The 21871-nt window shown below is 35.5% G+C and overlaps 2 protein-coding genes across 11 annotated transcripts in view; both read left to right on the top strand.

Moving 5' to 3' along the window:
- The window catches only part of lola (longitudinals lacking), a 188523-nt gene that overhangs the window by 103288 nt on the left and 63364 nt on the right, over positions 1 to 21871 (top strand). For 2 of the 9 annotated variants that reach the window (XM_017610705.1, XM_017610704.1), the window contains exon 7: positions 842 to 2996. The exons of 6 other annotated variants lie outside the window; for them this stretch is intronic. In XM_017610705.1, coding sequence (XP_017466194.1) covers positions 842 to 1983 — 1142 coding nt within the window. In that variant the 3' untranslated portion in view covers positions 1984 to 2996. Of the gene's footprint in view, positions 1 to 841; positions 2997 to 18791; positions 18987 to 21871 lie in introns of those variants that run through there. One more of the 9 variants, XM_017610703.1, reaches the window with a different exon arrangement.
- LOC108359061 (longitudinals lacking protein, isoforms A/B/D/L-like) lies at positions 9031 to 15161 on the top strand. Of its 2 annotated transcripts, XM_017610708.1 has the most exons (3): positions 9031 to 10838; positions 10902 to 11031; positions 13263 to 15161. In XM_017610708.1, exon 3 carries the CDS (start codon positions 13322 to 13324, stop codon positions 14246 to 14248), a length of 927 nt encoding a protein of 308 aa, XP_017466197.1. In that variant the 5' UTR covers positions 9031 to 10838; positions 10902 to 11031; positions 13263 to 13321; the 3' UTR covers positions 14249 to 15161. The 2 variants fall into 2 exon arrangements, with proteins under 2 accessions (XP_017466197.1, XP_017466198.1); XM_017610709.1 differs by lacking the exons at positions 9031 to 10838; positions 10902 to 11031 and adding an exon at positions 11085 to 11218.

Here is a 21871-nt window from a genome sequence, read left to right as displayed (position 1 = left end):
TATTTATGTACGCCACGACTGAACGATAACTTAACGAAACACGACAAACGACGGGCATAGACATTTTTTTTTAATAATAGCCGAACGGGCATTACAAGTTGCACTGCTGAAGTACGTAGACGGTGAAATGTTTCGCACTAATTTAACTTTTGAAGCTGAATACTTTAAATTAACTTTTATTACAATAAATTTGTTACAATGTTAAAACTTTTAAATATAAGCAACTTAACGATTTTGTAATTAAAGAAGGAGCAAGTCTGATAAGAATTCCTACATGAATTTGTAAAGTTGATTGCTAGTAGCGATTTTAATCGCATCGGGCGACGCGCATCCGCTGGGTCATAAACTTAGCTTTACTTCTTTTCGAAAATGTCGCATATTTTAATATCTAGGGAACTTCACACCCTTTCGTAGGCGTCGTAATGTCTTAAAGTTGTAATTTTTTCACCCCGGTTTAAGGGGGATTTGTGTAAAAACACCAAAGTCAGTGAACTCCCTAATTATATTTTTAGAGACTCCTTAGACTTTCCTGGTTGTTAGGTTATCTGGTCAAAGGTTATTATTTTCCTGTGCATTTACTTGTTGTATTCTGAATAAAAATGTAACCGAATAGTCAGATAATCCGATAACAGGAAAAATGTGGATACCCTACCAAGTTTTACATTTTGTTGTCGGAGTGATTCTTAGAGCTTTTGAAGAAATGTATTTATTTACCCTGAAAATTAACTTATCGCCTTTTGTAATGATGACGACGATATGTTTTTTTTTGTTTGTTTGTAATATAATTGTGATTTTTACCTTAACCTAATTTGTATGCTACTTGCCTCGATTTTCCCCTTAGAGCTAATCAATTTGAAGAAGATAATACCGGCGACTACAACGATCGCACCTCATCAGCCTGCAGCGACTATTATTCAACCGCATCAATTTAGTCAGCAAGCGCACCCATCACACCATCAACATGGCCATTCTATGGACCATCCGCAACAACAGCAAATACAACAGCTACAGTCGCATCCGCAAGTACAAAGTATCGTAACGACACACCCGCCGCACACACAGACAATCAATCTGATGGGCCTGAGAAATGTCCAAATAGCCGAGCAAAAACCACTAACATCGCGAATTAAGTATTCGCGCGGAAAAATTATAACTCCGCAAAGCACAACGGCCGGCAGTGTACAGATTGTGGAATCACACGAAGCGGAGGAGCCACAACATCATCATCATCATCAACTGGCCGAGGGTACCAAATACGAAATAAGCGAAATCGATCTAAATAATCCATCTGCATCTGCGGCCATCATCAGCGATTTAGTGAAATATGCCGAGATCGATGACATTGAATTGCCAGACGGCACAAAGATCGGCATTGGTTTCGCACCAACCGAAATTACGGAGCACATCCAAACGACAGCGCCGTCGGCGGCCCACCAAATGGGCAGCGTGGTGGACGAAGACTCGGAGCAAGCTGTGCACCATCACCACATTCAGCATTTGCAACAAACACAAGTTCATCACCACATCCATCCACACACTCATCACGCTCAATTACAGCTACAGGAACAGGATGACGCCACGACGAGCGTTGAGGCGACTATCCTACCCGATGGTATTACACTGCACGAACAACCGACCATCACCAAGAGTTATACAATACTAACTACTCGCCCCATAAAGCAAGAAGGAGGATGCGCAAGCGTCGACGGCACAACAACGACCACATATGAACTTTCACTGAGCGATTCATCAATGCATCCGGATGACGGTGATGCCAAATACGTATGCCGTCATTGTGGCAAGAAATATCGTTGGAAGTCGACGTTGCGGCGACATGAGAATGTCGAGTGTGGCGGCAAAGAACCATGCCATCCATGTCCGCACTGTTCGTACAAGGCGAAACAACGCGGCAATCTAGGCGTACACGTACGGAAGCATCATCCGGAAAAACCGGGATTGGAGAGTAAGCGCGGGCGCAAATAAATAAATAATGATTCCCAATGGCAAAAGAGCTTCGCGTGCGGGAGGAAAAGTTGCTGTTTGTACAATTCAAGTTACGGAAACTTTGCCGTTTCCTTATACTGTACATAATGTATATATATATATACGCGTTTATGTATGTAGGTATGCGCAACCTGCTATTTGCGTATTGTGTTGTATGTATGTATGTATAGTTACTTGTGTAATGTAGTTGACTAAAATCGGAAACTATTTTTGTTAACTTTGAGAGTTTGTTTTATTTTTTTTTTTCAAATTATTGAGCCCAGTTATGGTTTAAACTAAACATAGCAATTCGATTCGATTTCGGCTTTATGTATTGATTTAAAATCTTTCAACATTAAAAACATACATACTTTTTGTGGCAATAGGACAGCTATAATGTAGTGGTGTGTCCAGTTAAATCTAAGTACAGTTATTTAAGTAGTTACATATATTATTTAATACATAAGTATGTTGTACGACACTAAAAAGTACGACTAAAAGCAATAGCTGCTATATTATCGGAGGCTTGAACAAAAAGTTTTGCAGAATAATGAAAATTGATGATTGAAGTTTATGTTTGTATGTATGTATGCAAAACTACTCCATACAGTGTGCTGGCCTTATTCACAGTGCGTATAATTAACTCAGACATACACAAATGAATTCAAATTCACTGTCACATAGTAAACTGCAGAAATTTATATCGCCTGAGATGATACAACATCGAAAAATCTATCTTTTTCTGTACTACGCACTGCGAGTTTGGTGTTAAGTGAATCAAAAATATTCCACGAACTGAGGTTCTCAACTTATTCATAAAAAAAAAAAACATTTTCGTACGACTCCGACGGACTAAAGAATTATAAGATCAGTTATTTGTTGTGCAATTTTGAGTTTAAATGCGGAATTTAAAATAAGGCTGTTTTCAGTTTACAAACGTAATAATAATAATGAGTTAAGCAAGAGTGTGGTCAGAAAGTAAGAAAGTTTTGAAAATCAAAAAAATCTTAAACTTACTATTTATTCGAATCAGCACTGTAGGGACTAGGCTAAGGTAACAAAAAAAAAAAAACCGAAACATGTAAACTTCATTTTGGGTCGTAGATTGCGCCCTGCATACGGTTTTTTTTTTTTTAAATCAGGCCATTTTCGCAAGATATTTTCATTTTAAGTTTGCATTGAGAAAAAATTAAAAGTACAAAATTTCTTAAATTCTTTCAATTTGTGTTAAAGTCTATTCTTTAAAAAAAAACATCAAGCTATTAGCGAAGAAAATTTATTGATAAGTAAAGTTGTAATAATTTCTTTTTTATTATTACCTCCCTTTTAATAGCTCGGGACGTACATAACTATGTAATATTGATGCGCCTAAAAGATGCAGCGATTTCTATTCTCAAGTTACATACCTGATGACAGTACGAATGGAAATTATAATGGCGAGGTTTTTAGTTTTTTAAGCTATAATTTTTTACTATGAAATATGACTAAAAAAGAATGTTACTCATACGCCATGTATAACTATATGAACTATTGTCTTCTTTATAGCTGTGGTCATAAGCAATAATCGCCTATGTCGAAAAACCTGAATTCGAGAAAAAATGCTTTAAAGATTTGGATTGTAATGATTGTAAACCTTATGAGGAGAATACGATAGCATATATATCACCATTCTTTCTTAAGTCGACTTAGGCGGTTATAGCTTATGAGCACAGATATATGTATAAATGTGAATGTCTGTTTGTTTATTACCTTATAACTTTTGAACCGCGACACGGAATCGCACGAAACTTTGCACACTTATTTGTTTTTACCACGGGAAGGTTATAGATATGATTTTATTTGCAACTACATACACAGTAGCGTGGGCCGAAAATCCGCTTTTTAAGAATTTTGATTGGTAATAGCAAAAATGTGGTTCATTAAGCTCTTAAAAAAAATCTGTGTGAAATGTGAAAATTTTTGGTCAATATCCTAGGCTCGCCCAAGTCCATCAAAGTTCAAGTATAAAAAAAAAAAAAAATTCTTAGCTAACTTCGATTTTCTGCGAAAAAGGTCCATATACCAAATTATGTAGGACTAATACTTTCGAAGATTATTGCAATTTTAGTAAAAAAAAAAATTTATTAATTAATTTATTTATTAATTTTTATTTTTTGAGCATATTGAACTTTGATGGACTTGGGCGAGCCTAGGATATTGACCGAAAAATTCCAAATTCCACACAGGGGTTTTTTAAAGCATACTGTTTCGGGGTTAGCTTCACCGCGTAATTAATAACACGCACTGTTTTTTGGTTGCACTAATTCAAAATTCAATTTTATTATATTTATATAATAATATAATAATATAAAGTATATTTATTTTTTTTTGTGAGAACAACAAGAGCGGGATGAAAAAATAGAGAAAAAATACGCGAGCAGGCTTCCAAAATGTACGCGGCGGCGGTTGGTCTTCGACTGTGTCGATGTTGCGGTGTGTGCGGTGACGTTGCCTGTCGATAAGGCAGCCCGTGTGGTCCTTTGGCCACACTGACACGGCGTTGGCGGAGGTCGAGACTTAGTCGGAGAACTCGATCATTCGGGTAATGGTTCCATTTTGAGTTTTTATTTCTACAACACGAACGTTTTTATCTTGACCCGGATGCAATTGGATTACACGCCCAAAACGCCACTCATTGGGGGGTAATAAATCGTCTTTTATTACCACTAGATCACCTTCTTCTATATGCTGCTGTGGGCGCTTCCATTTGTAGCGTTTATGCAGCTCTCCTTGAGGTACTCGTTCTTCCATCGGATGCTAAATTGGTGATGCAGTGCCTTAAGTCTTTGCCATTTGTTGATCAAGGAAAGATGTTCAACGTTTTTTTCGGGTAGTGATAGGAGTGGTGCTCCGCGTAAGAAATGTCCTGGGGTTAACACAAGGGGATCCTGCGGATCTTCTGACATAGGGGAGAGCGGTCGGGAATTGAGGACCGCCTCTATCCGAACCAGAAGAGTAGCGAGTTCCTCAAACGAGAATTTTTGACCCCCCGCTACTTTTGTAAAATGTATTTTAAAACTCTTCACGGCGGCTTCCCATAGACCTCCCATGTGTGGAGCGTATGGTGGTATAAATTTCCATGAGAATCCATGAGGGGCATATCTTTCTGCGACGTCTGTAGCTGCTGCATTGAGGAACGTGGCGAAATCTCGTTGTAGTGCTCGTTGGGCGCCAACGAAGGTTTTCCCATTATCGGAGAGGATCTGGTGAGGTATGCCACGACGGCCGATGAAGCGTGCAAAGGCTGCGTTAAAGGCGTTCGTGCTGAGAGTTCTAACCGTGGAAGACTTACGGTTTGTAAGGGTGCTACCTTGCTTTTAGCGGCTAACAAATGCGATGAAAACGTGTTTTCGCTATTTTGTACTCTTAAATAGACGCAAGCACAAAAGGCTTTTTCGGAGGCATCTGAAAAACCATGCAGCTGGATGGGTTTGTCGGGGGTATACTGTACCCAACGGGTAATTTTAATGTTCTCAGTTTTGGGTAAATTTTCGTAAAAGGCATTCCATTTTTGAAGGGCCCCGGGTTTGATGTTCTCGTCCCAATCAGTTCCCTCCATCCAGAGTTGCTGTAACAGCATTTTTGCAAGGATCATTATTGGCGTTAGCCATCCTGCGGGATCGAATAATTTCGCTACTGCTGATAAAATCTGTCTTTTTGGCAGTCTTCAGCGAGTTGGTGTAGGGTTCTTATTGCCAAATATGGTGCACAATTAACACCAAATGTGACTGTCTTCAGTCGAAAATCTTCTATAGGCATATTAGGGTCTTTGCGAAAGACGATTCGCTGGAAATCTTGGTCTTCTTTGTGAACTAGTATTTGGCGATACATTTTTTCTATGTCGCCGTTGAATACGAACCGAAAGGCGAGGGCTTAAAAAATATACTTAACTCTGTGTCAGCATCATAAGCTTCATCGCCATCCTCGAGAACATCCTATTCTATTGGCTGTGTAATGCGTTTAATTAACACCAAATGTGACTGTCTTCAGTCGAAAATCTTCTATAGGCATATTAGGGTCTTTGCGAAAGACGATTCGCTGGAAATCTTGGTCTTCTTTGTGAACTAGTATTTGGCGATACATTTTTTCTATGTCGCCGTTGAATACGAACCTATATAGTCGCCATTTGAGAATAACGAACATTAAGTCGTTTTGCAGTATNGAAAGGCGAGGGCTTAAAAAATATACTTAACTCTGTGTCAGCATCATAAGCTTCACCGCCATCCTCGAGAACATCCATTTCTATTGGCTGTGTAATGCGTTTAGCTGGTGGAATAACTCGTACGCTTTCCTTGCTGGAAATTGAATTGCGATAATACGATTGACGTATCTGGCCGAGCTGCCGGCAATTTATATACTTCCGATGGCGGTGTTTTTTTTTTTCGCGGGCAGGGGGTCGAAAATGCCTATTGCATCATCAAAGCTTTCGCACAACAATGGTATGTCCGGAGACTAAAACACTCCCCCCGAATTGGAACCGTCGCCCACCCTGGGACCACTAATCGCATTGCTTCGGGGTGGCGTTCCATATTTCTCATTAACTAAAGTTCCCTCGGTGCACCTGCGTCCAGGTCCCGCTTCTTGACTCTAAGTAGGTATTCTGCATATTTAGCTATGTTCGTCCAGTTAGTTTCGCTATGTAGCATGGCTTGGATAACGTTATCTGGCGGCGGTTTGAAAGCATTATCTTGCTGTTGATGATAAGATTTTGTAGGTGATTGCTGTTTTGTTTGCTGGGATAATATGCACTTGTCTCAGCGCGTCTGAGTACAAGCAGAAATATGTATACAGGCTTGTGGTTTGTTGTTGGCTCTGGGTTGAGCAAATTGAAAACCAAAAATATTTGCCGATAATAACTGTGGTGTACCAATGCCCTTTCAAATGCTGTGCTAATATGTATGCACTTGTCGATATATAACAAAGTACATGTATGTAAATATGTCGCCGGTGATGACGTGATGTTCTTTTCCGCAATTCGCTGCTGCTATATGCATACACTTACTTTGTTAGGGTAGGTTTTGCTAGAGTAATCCACTCGCCAAGTGCGTTGGATTGCGTACAATATTGCTTTTTGGTATGTATTATTGCGAATACATATATGTATGTATGTATGTTATAAATGGGCAGTGGTAAATCTGATGCTAGAGATTTCGAAGTTCCGTAATTATAAGAGCAACGAACTTAAGCGTGGGTGCCTATATGCATATGTGGTGACAGGTAATAAGATCAACGGAAATAAGGTCAATTGACTTTATTTCCCACCTTGGTGCGAAATAAAGTCAATTGACATTATTACCTTTTTAAAAACGAAATAAAATCAATTGACATTATTTCTCTTTCAAACATTAAATTTGCTTAGCTTCGCGGCGGGCCGCGTCAGCGCGCCACACCGCGCGCGTCGCGCTCGCGCCCCGCGTACCCCGCGCGACCAGCGCGCACACCGCGTCACGCTACGCCGCGGGCCCCCCGGCCACCCCTCCCCGTCTCCCGACGTGCTGTAGCGCAGGTAGATTANGCAATGATTTTTGAGAAAAAATAAAAACGCTTGTATGTAAAGGAAATGCGCTTGAGAACGGATTTTTCGATCATGTTCTCAACACATACTGAACGTTATTTTTGCTATTACCAATCAAAATTCTAAAAAAGCAGATTTTCAGCCTACGCTAATAAACAGTATATTTTGCAACGGCCCGTGGCACCTCCCATAGGGCTGAAATTTTTAATCTGCTATAACTTCGGAACCATAAGCCAAAAGAGCTTGTAATTTGGTACGAAGACATGTCTATGGTAGGTGCCTATAGTTAGGTATACATAAATGAGTTTAAAAAGTGGGCGTGGCACATCCCATAGGCGTGGAATTTTTTATCAGCTATAACTTCAGAGGCATAAGTCACATGAACTTGAGATTTGGTATGTAGTCATATCTACCAAAGTTAATATTTCGAGCAAAGCATCGGGTTCAGGCTAGTGAAAATATAAATTTGGATGGAAACATTTTGTAAAGAAATTATTACGCATTTTGTATTTGACCATTTATCAATCAATTTTCTTCGTTGACAGCTTGATGTTTTTGTAAAAGAACAGGCTTCAACACAATTCAAAAGAATTTACAAAAACTCCTTTAATTTTTTTTTTTTTATATTTTTCCCCTGTTAAAGTTTACGTTTTTTTATTCACAAAGCAAATTAAAAATGAAAATATCTTGTGAAAATGACCTGATCTAGAAAAACGGTATACAGGGCCGTAATCTACGACCCAAAATTAATTAAAATTTGAACATTTTCCTTTCGGGCTATAAACACGACATGTACAAATTCTCGATTCCAGTGCCACTTATCGGCAAATTTGTTTGCGAGATTTTTTTTTTTCAATTTCAAATACTTACGTATAAGCCAAATCAGGGTGTGAATACAAAATTTTCAAATATCCAGAATCGGCACCACCCACCGGGTACAGCTAAAGCTTGTAGCTACAGAGGTGAACCCATAAGTTTAAAAAGTAAACGTCTTCAGAATTGGTCAAGCCGGTTGGGAGAAGAGCTACGAATGAGGTATGTCGTATCGGTATATCTCAATGTTAGTCTACCGTACAAAAACCATACTTATAATAATAATAACAGAAGCTATTTAAAAAAAAAAAAAAAAAAAATCAATTTTATTGCTTGTTTGATAATTTTTGGACTATCCTTTACGTGGTGTCGCATTTTGCGGATACCAAGGTATTGCACCGCAGAATATTGGAATAAATGATCACCTTTGATTTCTAACACATGCCAAATCACATCGATTACACCGTGCGACAAAAAAAAAAAAACAAATTTCGAAACACGCGAGGCAATCAATATACATACATACTCACGACGAAACTGTGGGCCAAATATAGTAAAACTGCGTTTAAAGTTTTTCTCTCTGACGTCAGGATATTTTAAAGGACCTTATTGTTTCAAAAATGCGATTTATTTCAAAAATTATTTAAAAAATTCGGTGCAATGTTGAATAACAATATGGGTACCAAATAAAAGAGAAAAGGTATTGAAAAGGACGAATGGGTATTGAAAATTTCCTTTTATTTTATTATATTTTTTTGAGCTAATAAAGTTAGAAGGACAAAATTTGAGGATGTGGTCGAGTATTAGTCCTTAAAATATAATTATTTCAGAATTTCAAGGATATTCAAGGACAAAATTGTAAAAGGACATTTTCGATACCTAATCGTCCATATGCATAAAAAAAACCGGCTTTAATTCTATAGAATTTTCCCCTTAAATTGATACCCATACTGTTTTTCTACATTGTACTCCATTTTTTTTTTTTTAATAATGTTTCAAGTAATCATCACCCTTATTGCAAGACTCACTTATTGAACGAGAAAACGTCTTTGAAAATACCACGGATAATCGATAATCGACTAATAGGCGTTTATCTACTACTAGTCGACACTCGCAATAGGGGTGCATATTTTTTAAATTTCAAAGTAGTTTTAAAAATCCTGACGCCAGAGAGATAAACTGAAAACGCAGTTTCGCGAATATGTTGTTTTTTTTTTTGTAAAATTTACTGTTGCACGGTATTATTATTCGAAAAGTCTTTCGATTTCAAAGCGATTTCTAGCCTGTATGTTTTTGCAAAATTCACGAATTGCATTTTTCTATTTTTATTTTTTCTTTCATTTGTACGTTATTTTTTTTTTGAAGTTGTTACAATATTTACGCATAATATTGCAATTATTGTGGAAAAGTCGTACACTTCTGTTTGCATACATTTTAGTGATGTAGTTTAGAACCAACATTTTATTGAGCATTAAAGTTGCACAACCTAGGATGGGCTTACTTACGGAAAAGTATGTTGTGCAAACAGTAAAAGTGGAACAAATAAATCTTATTAATACATATGTATATTTATGTATACAAAGCAACAACCATGTAAAATGAATACATTTTAGTAATAAGCCATTATCAAATAAATAAAAGTTTAATTTTCAACTTAAAATAAGTGTCTGTACAAAAACTTATGTATGTATGTATGTATGTATGTACATGCACTGATAAATACATATGTATGTATTCACGTACCATAGATAAATGACTAGTTTACCTTAATTAGTTCGTTCTTAAGACATAAGCATACATACATATACATATGTACAAGCATATTGCCAATTGCGTCATAAGCCGCTTTTGATTCGCCACACATTTGCTGCTCATTATGTGCTCGCTTAACCAAAAACTTGTATAGAAAGGCAACAACAAATTTAGCGAGCAGAAGCGATTAAATTTTGTACATACATAAGTACGTTAGGGTTTGTTTGAATGTCTATGCTTTAGGTTTAGATGAGTTATTGCGGTTCAATTCGCTCCTCCTAGCTTACTTGTTTGGCGAATCGAAAGCGGCGATATTCACGCGGGATTCATATGTAAATTATATGTGCATTCTTAAACAAATGTATTAGTATTAGTCCAATACCGATGAATAAAGTTTTATTAAGACGAAATAAAGTCAAAAATATGGGTGGTAACGAGTATCTTTTTGCATGGGCTCTAAATCATTACCACTGCAACTCCCCTCCTACATTCCACACTCATTAATAAATCATTAACCACCAACATTTGCCACCACGTTTTCCCATATAAAAGCTCAAGTTCTTTTTCTAACATATTTTTTTCTGCTTTTTCAGGTGGAGCAGGTGGAACTGGAAGTTCAAAAGAATGCGAAACTTTCGTTTGAGTGTAAAATATGACCTCTAAGTTCAAGGTGTGACTGCTATGTAAAGGATTCGAGCAATATTATCGCATTTCGATTTTCATTCTTACAATAATTGTGATGCAAATGTACATATGTAAACAGTTCGATACAAAACTAATGTATTTTTCTTTTCTCAAGGTTCACAAACTCGGCTATTTGCAACAGCTTTAATAAAAAAAATACTAGTAAAAGCCTTTTCGAGTGACTGAGGAGGGTCTGCGATGGATATCAGTTCCAGACTTGCTTATTAATGGTTTTGCTAAAAATTGTAACTTTATAAACTTACCCAAATACATACCTACATACATTGGTATATATGTATGTATAATTTGTATACCAAGGAGTGGCATATGTAAATTATTTTTACATACATATATTTCTGCGTATACAAAGTTAAAGAAAAGGAAATAATCGGAGAGGTGTGCCTTTCCAAAGTACCAACCGTTCGTTTTGATGTATGTATGTAAATGAATGTATAAAAGAAATTATTGTTCTACATTTTTTTACTAAGAGGACTCACAAGACATTGTCAGCGTCAAAACGTAGTACAATTTTAATATGAAGAATGGTTAAAATGTTTTTAGGGGGCTCGCAGGGTTTGAAAAGAGCTAACGTTCTTTTGTATGTGTGCCACTGGTTCAAAATCTATTAATAATCCTAAGGCATTACGATGCTTATGGCGTCTTGTGAATCCCCTTATTATCTCTTAGTGAGTTAAATCACCATTGTAGATACGGACTTTACTGTTAAAGTACGTTCAAGAATTCCAATAACTGGGAAATGCCTGACACAACCATGTCTTCGGTTTGATTTATACCTGTTATCGAAATCAGTGATGGGAATACTACAAATTAAAACTACGAGAACAACACTTTTAATCGATTATTATTTTTTTCTCACCTTCCCTGGTTTCCACGTATAATTTTGAATGGCATAAGAATTGATTGGCGCTTACACATATGTATGTTAGTGTTTGGCCGGGCTTCTCCTCCCATTTGTGTCGGTCACCTTGATGTTCTCACCAAAGGGGAGGGGGAACTACAGTTTTACGCCGACTCCGAACGGCGTTGTATTTTTATGAGTAGCTGTTTTTCATGGCAGAATACTCGGAGGTTTGCCATTGCCTGCCGAGGGGCGACCGCCAGTAGAAACTACATTTTCTGTGTTTTTTTTTTTTTGTTTTTGTTTGATGCTGGTCGGAAACTGGGCTCGAACCCAAGCCCTGCGGGATGGTAGTGCGCACTCTGCTAACCACTACACCAAAGATACCGCCGTTGACATTTTATTTAGTATTTAGCTTGCAGAAGTATGAAGTGAATATGTATGTATGTATGTAGATACAGAAATACATTCATACTCTGTATGCAATGACATTCAAAATACTTAAATACCTAGACGTTACTTTTACTTTAGTATTTTTGAAGATCGCAATTTCGAGTATTCATTTATATGTATACAATTTCGCTCGCCCATCACTGGTTTACATTTTTTATTTAAAGACTTGAATTTATTACCTAAACTGTAGTTTTTAAATCTTATCTATACGATTAGTTTAAATTTATTTTAGAGCTCTCTCTCTAAGCAAATGCTATATCAAATAGCAATTATTACCTGTAAATTTGATATTCGCATATACATATATACTACATACATAAGTGTATGCATATGTCTATTTAACTCTCTTATCATATAAAAAATACATGTACATATATATATAGTTGATTTCAAGCTATTACATTTCTACTTGACTAGTAACTCCTTTCAAACGCTAAGTGATTTTTTTTTTTATAGGATTATTTGAACATTTTCGCATTTCGGCTTTGCATTGATATTTCCGCATCCTCATCTAAAGTAATCATGAGTTCAAATTCAATAGAGATATGTACATAGATAGTTGCATATATGTATATGAATGTAAATACTTATTTGTTTTTAAATGCGTATACTATTGGATGGAGGTGGTACTCATATTCATACTCGTATTGCTTCATTGACATTGGCATTTCATTCAATATGTATATTTACATACATACATGCATACAAAAAATCATAGCTTAAATTATGTGGAGTCTATTCCCTTCTTCCTCTTTGTTTTTTTTATAATAATTAATTGCTTAACGTGTACATGCTTCACTCGGACTAGGTAATACACAGTTAGGTTCAATGTTTTTTATATAATTTATTATTTGTGCCAGTCCAATCTTAACATTATTTTTTCTTTCCCTTTTCTTTTTTATTTCTTTTCCTTTTTATTTTCATATGTTTTGACAACAAAAACACGTTAACTTTCACTCCTTTGACCGCCACCGGCAATTGTAACACACATTCACCACTCTTCGAAACTACCAAATCACCAACAAATCACCAAATCAATCAATAATTGAACTGCAAAATACCACAACGCAATCCGTGACAAATTAAATTAAAATTCGAAACGCCTGTATTGAATAACAACAACAACAACATCACTTTGCCATCGCTTGCACGACATGGTACCAGATTTAAGTATTACACGTATTGCTGGCCTAACTTGGAACGAGTGGAATGCTCGTTTGGCAATGCCTCTGGTCACACAGTTACGTGAAGGTTCACACCCACTAGTTTTCCCCACCGATCTCTCACTGAATACAGTGGACAAAGGTAGCGGTGCTATTGGAACGACATCACTGGATTGCAAGTCGCCGGCTCCGGACACATCGAGCGAATTGAGCAGCATTGCGGGCGGCGCTGCTCCCAACGAAGCGAACGCGTCGAATGTCACTTTGAATAGCAGCTCTGGCTCCATAACGAATGCCGCCGTGGTTGCCGAGAAACAGAACAGTGTAAAAATGAAGCATTTAACCGAAGAGGAAGCCGCTCTCTTGATGTTGAAAGCATCGGCGGAGAAGGCAAACGCCAACAACAGTGGCAATCTCAGTGATACCAGCTTCCATGAGGATAATACTAATGCCGGCGGCAGTAGTCTAATCAGTACGAGTGGCGAGTACCATTCAGCACTAAGTGGAGCAGCTGCCTTTGCGGATGTTGGGGGCGCCAGCGGACTTTGCAATATCAACATATTAAGCAATATCAGCGCCCTGAACAGCCTCATTGGTGCCGGAGGCAATGGATTAGGCGGATCGGCGGCAGCTAGTAGTGCGGGGGGTGGATTAGGTGGCGGTGGCGGCGGCGGCGGCGGCGGCGGCAGTGGTAGTGGCCACCCCTGCCCGGACTGTGGTCGTGTATACAAGCTAAAGTCATCGCTGCGTAACCACCAAAAGTGGGAATGCGGAAAGGAGCCACAATTCCAATGTCCATTCTGTGTATATCGTGCTAAACAGAAAATGCATATCGGTCGCCACATGGAACGAATGCACAAAGAAAAGTTCATTAAACTGGAGGACTTGAAGAGCTTCACAGGCGGCAGTGGCGACGACAGCGGCAGTGCCCCAGCTGCAGCTCTATCGTCCACAGCGCCCAGTGAACTGCGTCCGAATTTTTCTTAGCTCAATAAAAAATAATGAGATAGATAACGCAGAGCCATATGAAACAACACTTTAATAACACTAAGCGAGGGTTTACAAACAGATCGATTTTTTTTTTTTTAAGACTCAACACAGATCGTCGTATGTTGTTGAGTACAGTGAAAGTAAACATGGAACTAGAGTGCCAAATTTTTATTGTATTTTTTTTGTTTTTCGTAGTTTTTAAAAGCACCTTTTAATGATTATTCAACGGAGAGTCGTTACATTTCTAATCTAACAGCTGTGACAGTGAATTAGAGATTTCGGACTAGAACTAGAAAAGTCCAGAATCCTTGGAATATAAATTTGCCATTAAGAAGTTCGATATTTATTAGCTGATAACAGCTACAAAGAAATATATGTAATAATACACCTTCTTGCACCTTCTTTACGATAACAAACTTTTTACTAAGTAAGATTTTTTCTATTACAACTCTATGTATGTACATACATACATACCGGAATATACATTCATACATATGTACATACGTACATTTGTACTTTTATGTTTAAAGTTGTAACAGTCTGTTTTACAAAACTTTAGTGAAATCTTGCATTTCATGTTGTTATTATATTTGCCTTCATATACACTTTTGTATGTACAACATATGTACATACATACAGTTTTACATAAATAAATACATAAAAGACAGGAATGTTTGCAGAAAAATGCTCAGGTGTACTCAGGTGCTGCAGTCACTGTGATAGTACAAATTCAGTTCAGAATATCAGGTTTGTTTCCATGTTTTCTGTCATGGAAAATGAAGCATTTTTTGTATTACATACATACATACAACCATACATTAATTTTATATATGAAAGTTTGTAGATAAGAATAAGAGCAAATTGCAAATTAATTCCACTCAAAGCTTAAAGCAGCTAAACAGCAGTCCTTGAAAACGACATTATGTAATGCTCCAAAATAAGTAAATTTAAGTAAGATACATATGTATGCCACATATGTCACATGTACATATGTACATACTTACACACAAGATGCATGCATATTTACAGATCTAAAAACATTCCCTAATGCTTATTATTTAAAAGACAGTCCAACCCTTGGACATAACCAGACATTCCCAACGTATAAATATATATATATCGTCCTTTAAAGTACGAAACCGTGAATCAACAAAAAGCAAAACCGCCTAAGTGAGGTTGCATAAATTATTTTCTTGAGTGAGTAAAAACACTAATATTTCAAAATGGTTCTCTTTTTTATAAAGCAATCGCATTTCTGGCTAGTATATTTTTGAGGACAAATGGATAAGGATTGAGCCAAGAGCTTCTGTCTGGCAGCAAATGTGAGTTACGCTGTTTTGCAGAAAGACGATACGTAGTTTTGTGCTTTAAACGACGATATGTACATACATACATATATGTACATATATACATACATACAAATGTGCGTATGTAACTAGGATAAAAAGACATACATACATTTAAGGACAAAAAACTCAGTGAAACGTTAATATTTAATACTTGACACGGAAAGGTAATTTGTTTGTGATAGGGGACGACGACATTCCATTAAAAATTGAATAAAATGTATGCCAATCTCGGCTAGTTAAAATCAGATTGGCCTATGTTTACTTAGGTTTCAATGCATTCAGTAATTTGTAGGATAAACACGCACATACACATAGGCATAGTTGTAGTAGTTTTATAACAATTTACCTCAGTCATGTATAACCGCCAGTAAATACAAGTACATACATACATACATACATACATATGTATAATGCACAAGACCGTTTAAGTAATACATATTATATTTTTTTTTTATCGTGCTTGATAGTTTTTATTCCTAATTTAATCTTATGCGCGTAAAAAAAAATTTTGATTTTTTTTTTTCGAGAAGACAACCGAAATTTGTATCATATTCTTGAAAAAGATGCTCCGTAACATCCCTTCGAAACGATCTGATTTTATTTTGTTCTTCCACCGTAAACTATGCATAGTTTTTATTAATGGATATGTCTGTTAGAAGCAGATCATACAGACAGGAATTATATACAAATTTATACTACATATACATTTAACAAATTTGTACATATTTTTAACAAATTTATTAGTTAGACGCAGGTTTATCGGTTATTGTGAAGTCATATTTTTATATGTTTTGATGAGTCATAAATAATAACTTATTAATAGAATTAAAAGCAATTTATGTATTGTATGTATGTACATATGCATGCATATTTATTTTCCCAACATTCTTCCTATACATACATATGTATGTATGTATATTGTACATACATTTATTTCATATCGTTAGCTTAATATAGAAAGGCCCTAACTCATTTTGCATTTCGATTCCAGATTTATACAAAATATATGTCAAATAGCTCACGATATACATACATACATATCTAATAGAAATTGAAAATAAATATTACAGCGTTCGATAAAATATCATCAGGTTAATAAAAAACCAGCGCTTAAATTTAAATTTTCAAACTGTGTTTTTGGCCTTTCTATATTAAGCTAACGATATGTATGTATATTTCTTAGTTAAATGTGCGTAGTAACTCTTTTTACACAAATAGAAAGAAAATTAGTTTATATTAATAAATAGCATTAAAATAAGAAAGAAATGATGAGCGAGAGACATGCATACATATATGTATGTATACATACATATGAAATATAACAACGAATATATGTATGTACATAGAACTCAGGTACTTAGTTGAAGCGATTCTTGAAATTAATTACATACATACTTTCAAAACTAATGTGTTTTATCGTTGAAGTAGTAGACATTGTATATTATATACATATGTACACACACACACATACATATGAACATATGCTTTGTGCCAGTGAGACAAATTGTTTTATTATAAATTCGGTGTTCGGACACCGGAATTGTTTTCCATGTGTGTTTTAATGTGTGTGTTTTTGTTATATTAAAAAGGTCAGAGATTTATGTAAGTCAGTGTCATTTTAGCAATTTTGGTTGATGGTGTGATAGTGCTTTCAAGCAGAGCTTGATACTCGTTCTACTATCATTAGGCTATTGGCAAGCACTTTTTTATTCGAACAGGAAAAACTAGTACATCCATGTATGTATGTGTCGACATGTGGTCACAAAACATAACCTTATTCCGCATTTTAAATTATATAGATATAGTCATACACACTATGGCAAACCCTTACTGTAGTGAACGATATTTTATAGGAATGTAATTAACTTTGAGTTTAAGCGAAAGCAAACTTTTGTTAGAAAATTTAAGTATAAATATAAAATTTAACAAATACATACCTCAGAAAAGGCATACTTCAAATGCACATACACGGACTTATAAGCGAGTCGAAGATAAAATGAAGGGTAATTTTTTTTTGTGTTTTTTTTTTTTTACCAGCGAGACAAAGGATCGCTCTAAACAAAATTATGATAAACATAAAAATAACAAAATTATGAGTGATGGCACATATCAAACTCAAAAAATGATTATTTTTAAATCCGCGGTGTTTTGCTACAAATAATCGCGCGAACTGTTTTTTAACACAAAAAAATTTTGTGCATATTTTTTTTTTTTGTTTGAAATAGTGATTGGCTCTTTAAGATAAATTGGTGTCGGGATACTTGTGAACGAAGTAATGAAAAACAAGAGGACCTTAAACGTTAAAATTTTAAATTATCTTAACACAAATGAAAAAATTTATATTTTCCTTAACATAAACGCATTATTTACTTTTGTTAATATACATATATGTTTTTTATTTGGATTTTGCAAAGCAAATCATCGAAAATGGACGTACGAAAAAAAAGACAGATACAATATGCTTAGCCATAATGAAAATAATTAGATTTTAGGCAGAATAATTTTACGAAACTATGAAAAATACTCATAATGTTATACAATGTAATGAATTGCAATGCAAATTAGAATTCAGTGCGATGAATGAATGAATCGAGCTTAAAATTTTAGGCAAAAAAAAATGCAACGAATCGGTTACACTGAATTTTAGTTTGTTCTTAGTTTATCTTATAAAGTAAAGATATTTTGTATAAATAAGTTCTTTAAATGGAAAATCCAGCAGAATGAAAATAAAAAATGTATTTCGTAAAAACAAAGATTGAATGAGTTTAAGTACTTTCATCGCAATTACATATGTATGTACATAAGTCGGACGTTTGTCCTTATTTTTTTGTTTGTTAGCAGACTCTTTTTTTTTTTTACTTTTGTTTTACAGCATTTTTAGCAAAATTTGTTGACATGTACGTATTTTGTTGTAGTTTGTATTTTGAAAGTAAGTACATACATACATACATATGTATACATAAATACATATGTATGTACATACGTATGTATATCCGTTTTTCTCTTTTTTGTTTTCTCTTAAGATTTTCTCTAAAAATTTTGGTTTTTCTTAATTTAAACGACTTTAATCTGAGTTTGCTTAAAAACTCTGCCTAAAGCGATCAAAAAAAAAACTCCACACAATCATTTGGACACGTGATTATTGTTGTAATTCCTTTTACTAATACACTTAGCTGTTGTTGTACTTACAGACGGGCTGTTGCAGATGGCTTCCAAAAACGCAACAATGTCGACATGCCTGCCTGGTACTCCACTCACAGCGACGTCCACTGTCTACAGCTCTGATGCGCAAACTCAGTCCCAATGCGAGTCGCGTATCCGTGTCCGCGACTGGCTTATGCTCGCCGATCAGTCTATACTACAGAAGACAACAGATCCGCATCCAGGTATTTACACTCTTATATTCTTCTAAGTTTCTGTTATTTATGAGATTCGGCTACGCTCGTTATTATTTACATACATACACTGCGGAGTATAACTGGAGATGCATTTACTTTTTCGAGTTTCCGGCACGTTAAGGAAATTCAGGAAAAAATTTAGTAGCCGTTTTAACGGCCTTTGAGACATTCATTAAATCAAGGGACAAAATCTATTTTTTCTTTTTAATCCGCGAATAAACGCTGCAATCAAAAACTTTTAACTTTTTCTAGTACATACATACATACATAACTGTAGACGAAAATTTACTGCTTCATCCTCAGTTATGCCTGTTTTTTGAATTGGCCCGAACTAGTTATTTTCACGGCCTTTTTGAGAATCATGACTTCCCACGTATTTAATGCTCCATGGTACAATCTCTTCGATGAAGCCTGATGCTACTGCAATGTGTCGCTAGGTTTGTGTACTGAAACGTAATCCTGGTGGAAAATACAGTATCTACTCTTTATCGTTGGTTATTACGTTCCATCGTCGGCCGCTGTGATGTAGTTGTTAGCAGCGCGCTACCATTCCTCAGGGCCTGGGTTCGAGCCCAGGTTTATTTATTTATTTATTTATTTAAATTAAATTTTAAAAATCTACGACATGTACATACATCGCATGTGGGAAGTTCATTTTTCCCTTCCGTTTCTTCGTTCGGTAAATAAACTAAATGGTTAAAACGTACACTACTTTGTCCAATCGCTGAATATTAATTGGGTAATTTCGATATTATGATCGCGAAATTTTAAACTTTATCCTGCTTCGATGTTATGATCCTTATCTACCGAGTGACATTGTGAAATCAACTAAGGAAATTTGGTTTTTGATTGCAATTTATTATTCAAAGGTTTTGCGTGAAAACTTCTCAAGTGGGCCACCTAAATTTGGAAGTCAAAATGTTTTCATTTATTCAGTTTACAACCATAAACAAAAATTATAATTTGAGTAATTTTGCAAAATTCTAAGTTTTACAAGAGTTATTGTTATTAACTTTTTTTTACATGAATTCAGTAATTATTTATTTTCTACTGATTCATAGCGTGTATCAGCTGATTTTGACCGTCCGAAATTTTCATTCTTTACAAAATACATTTGATACATAAAGGGCCGTTAAACAGGCATTATAATTTTTTTCCTAAAGTTCATTAACGGGCCGAAAATTTGAAAAAAAATTTGCTTCTATAATTGTATATCGACTGCTGAGTGGAAGATCGACCTATCTCGGCAACCAGTTCGAAAACGTCCTATCTTAAAAAACTTTTCAAGAACACCCTATTTCAGAATTCGTTTCAAAAACGCCCTATATCAGCACATTTTCAATACATTTTGAAGTAAGATAGGGCGTTTTTGAACCGAATTCTGAGATAGGGTGTTTTTCAATAAAATTCTGAAATAGGGCGTTCTTGAAAAGTTTTTTAAGATAGGGCGTTTTCGAACTGGTTGCCGAGATAGGTCGATCTTCCACTCAGCAGTCGATATGCACTTACTCAGTGACGACTGAATGGTGATTTTTGTTAAATATTTGCAAGATTTTTAAAGTTAAAATTTTTTTTGTTATTTTTTCATAAAAATGTGGTTCATGCTTACACCAAAACCATATAAATCAAACTTATAATTCAAACTTTATACAGAACTTATGCTAGAGTCACACTTCGTAGTATGGTATCAATATTACGATCTATACCACACGTAATTAAATAAAATTCTAAAAAATCTAATAAAAAAACTCGAAAATTCAATGAAATTTATGTTCTGTGTAAGGTTTGAAAATTTGTTTTATATGGTTTTGGTTAAAGCTTGAACCATATTTTTATGAAAAAATAACAACAAATTTTAGCTTTAAAAACCTTGCAAATATTTAACAAAAATCACCATGCATTCAACACTGCTCCCCACTGTATGTGCCCTGCCGTGAAAAGCCAAACCAGTTAATAAACAGTCGTAATAGATCAACTGGTAGAAACCTACTAGTTTATTGACTAGCCTTAGCTAGAGTGTCTGCTGCCAGTTTGCCAATTTCGAACCACTTTCTGTTATGCGGCTAGCGATGAAGATTTTTAGAATTAAATCTACAATTTGTCCGTAACGGAAGCAAGCGTGAGGAGGTCTCCGCAATTCGCTAACGGAAGAAAGACTAAACATATTTAACTTAATGCATCTACTAGCCTATTTCAACCGAAGGCTTAACTGCAGTTAAGAGCACAGATAAGTACCAAGAATTTTAATATAGGTTTATTTTTTAATTTTTATTTTGTTTTCCTTTCGTTTGCTTCTGCTTAATCGGTGGATCTCTACTCCCTCCGAGTTGTAATCTCCTTTTAACAATAGACATAAACTGCACAGTTAAGGCTTGGTGGAAATCAACTATAAGCTCTCAAAAGAAATTACAGTTATATTTGCATAATGTAATTTGCATGTAATTTTTAAGCAGTAAACAAAACCCACTTCAATTCTCATAGAAAAAATTTAAGAGGTCCGTTCTTATAATGCTCGGATCTAAATCAAATTAGTATGGGACCCCCTCTGAGGTACCATTAAATTCTACAAAGATTTCAATAGTTGCTATCCTTTGAAGAGTGTCTTAGTAGTGTTCTTTGTGAAAAGGTACTGTAAATTACACTCATAACTGTAGTTATATAGATATTTATTTTCTTCGATAAATATCTGGCGAGAAAGCTGTTTCATTACTTCAACTGTTTATAATTTCACTATGGTGCAGGGTAATAACAAATAACAAAACACTGAGTTTGAGCTTGCCTTCCTGAGAAGCAAACTGGTAGTATCCTAGTCCATAACTAGTAGGTTTTACTGCAGGGTATATATTAACTCCAATCCACTCCATTTTTAATTT

Source organism: Rhagoletis zephyria, unplaced genomic scaffold (assembly GCF_001687245.7).
Source record: "Rhagoletis zephyria isolate East Lansing unplaced genomic scaffold, Rhagoletis_zephyria_1.1 Rzeph_scaffold_00333, whole genome shotgun sequence".
Classification (NCBI taxonomy): domain Eukaryota; kingdom Metazoa; phylum Arthropoda; class Insecta; order Diptera; family Tephritidae; genus Rhagoletis; species Rhagoletis zephyria.
Note: the sequence above shows the minus strand (reverse complement) of the source record. Positions and strands in the feature narration are given on the sequence as shown.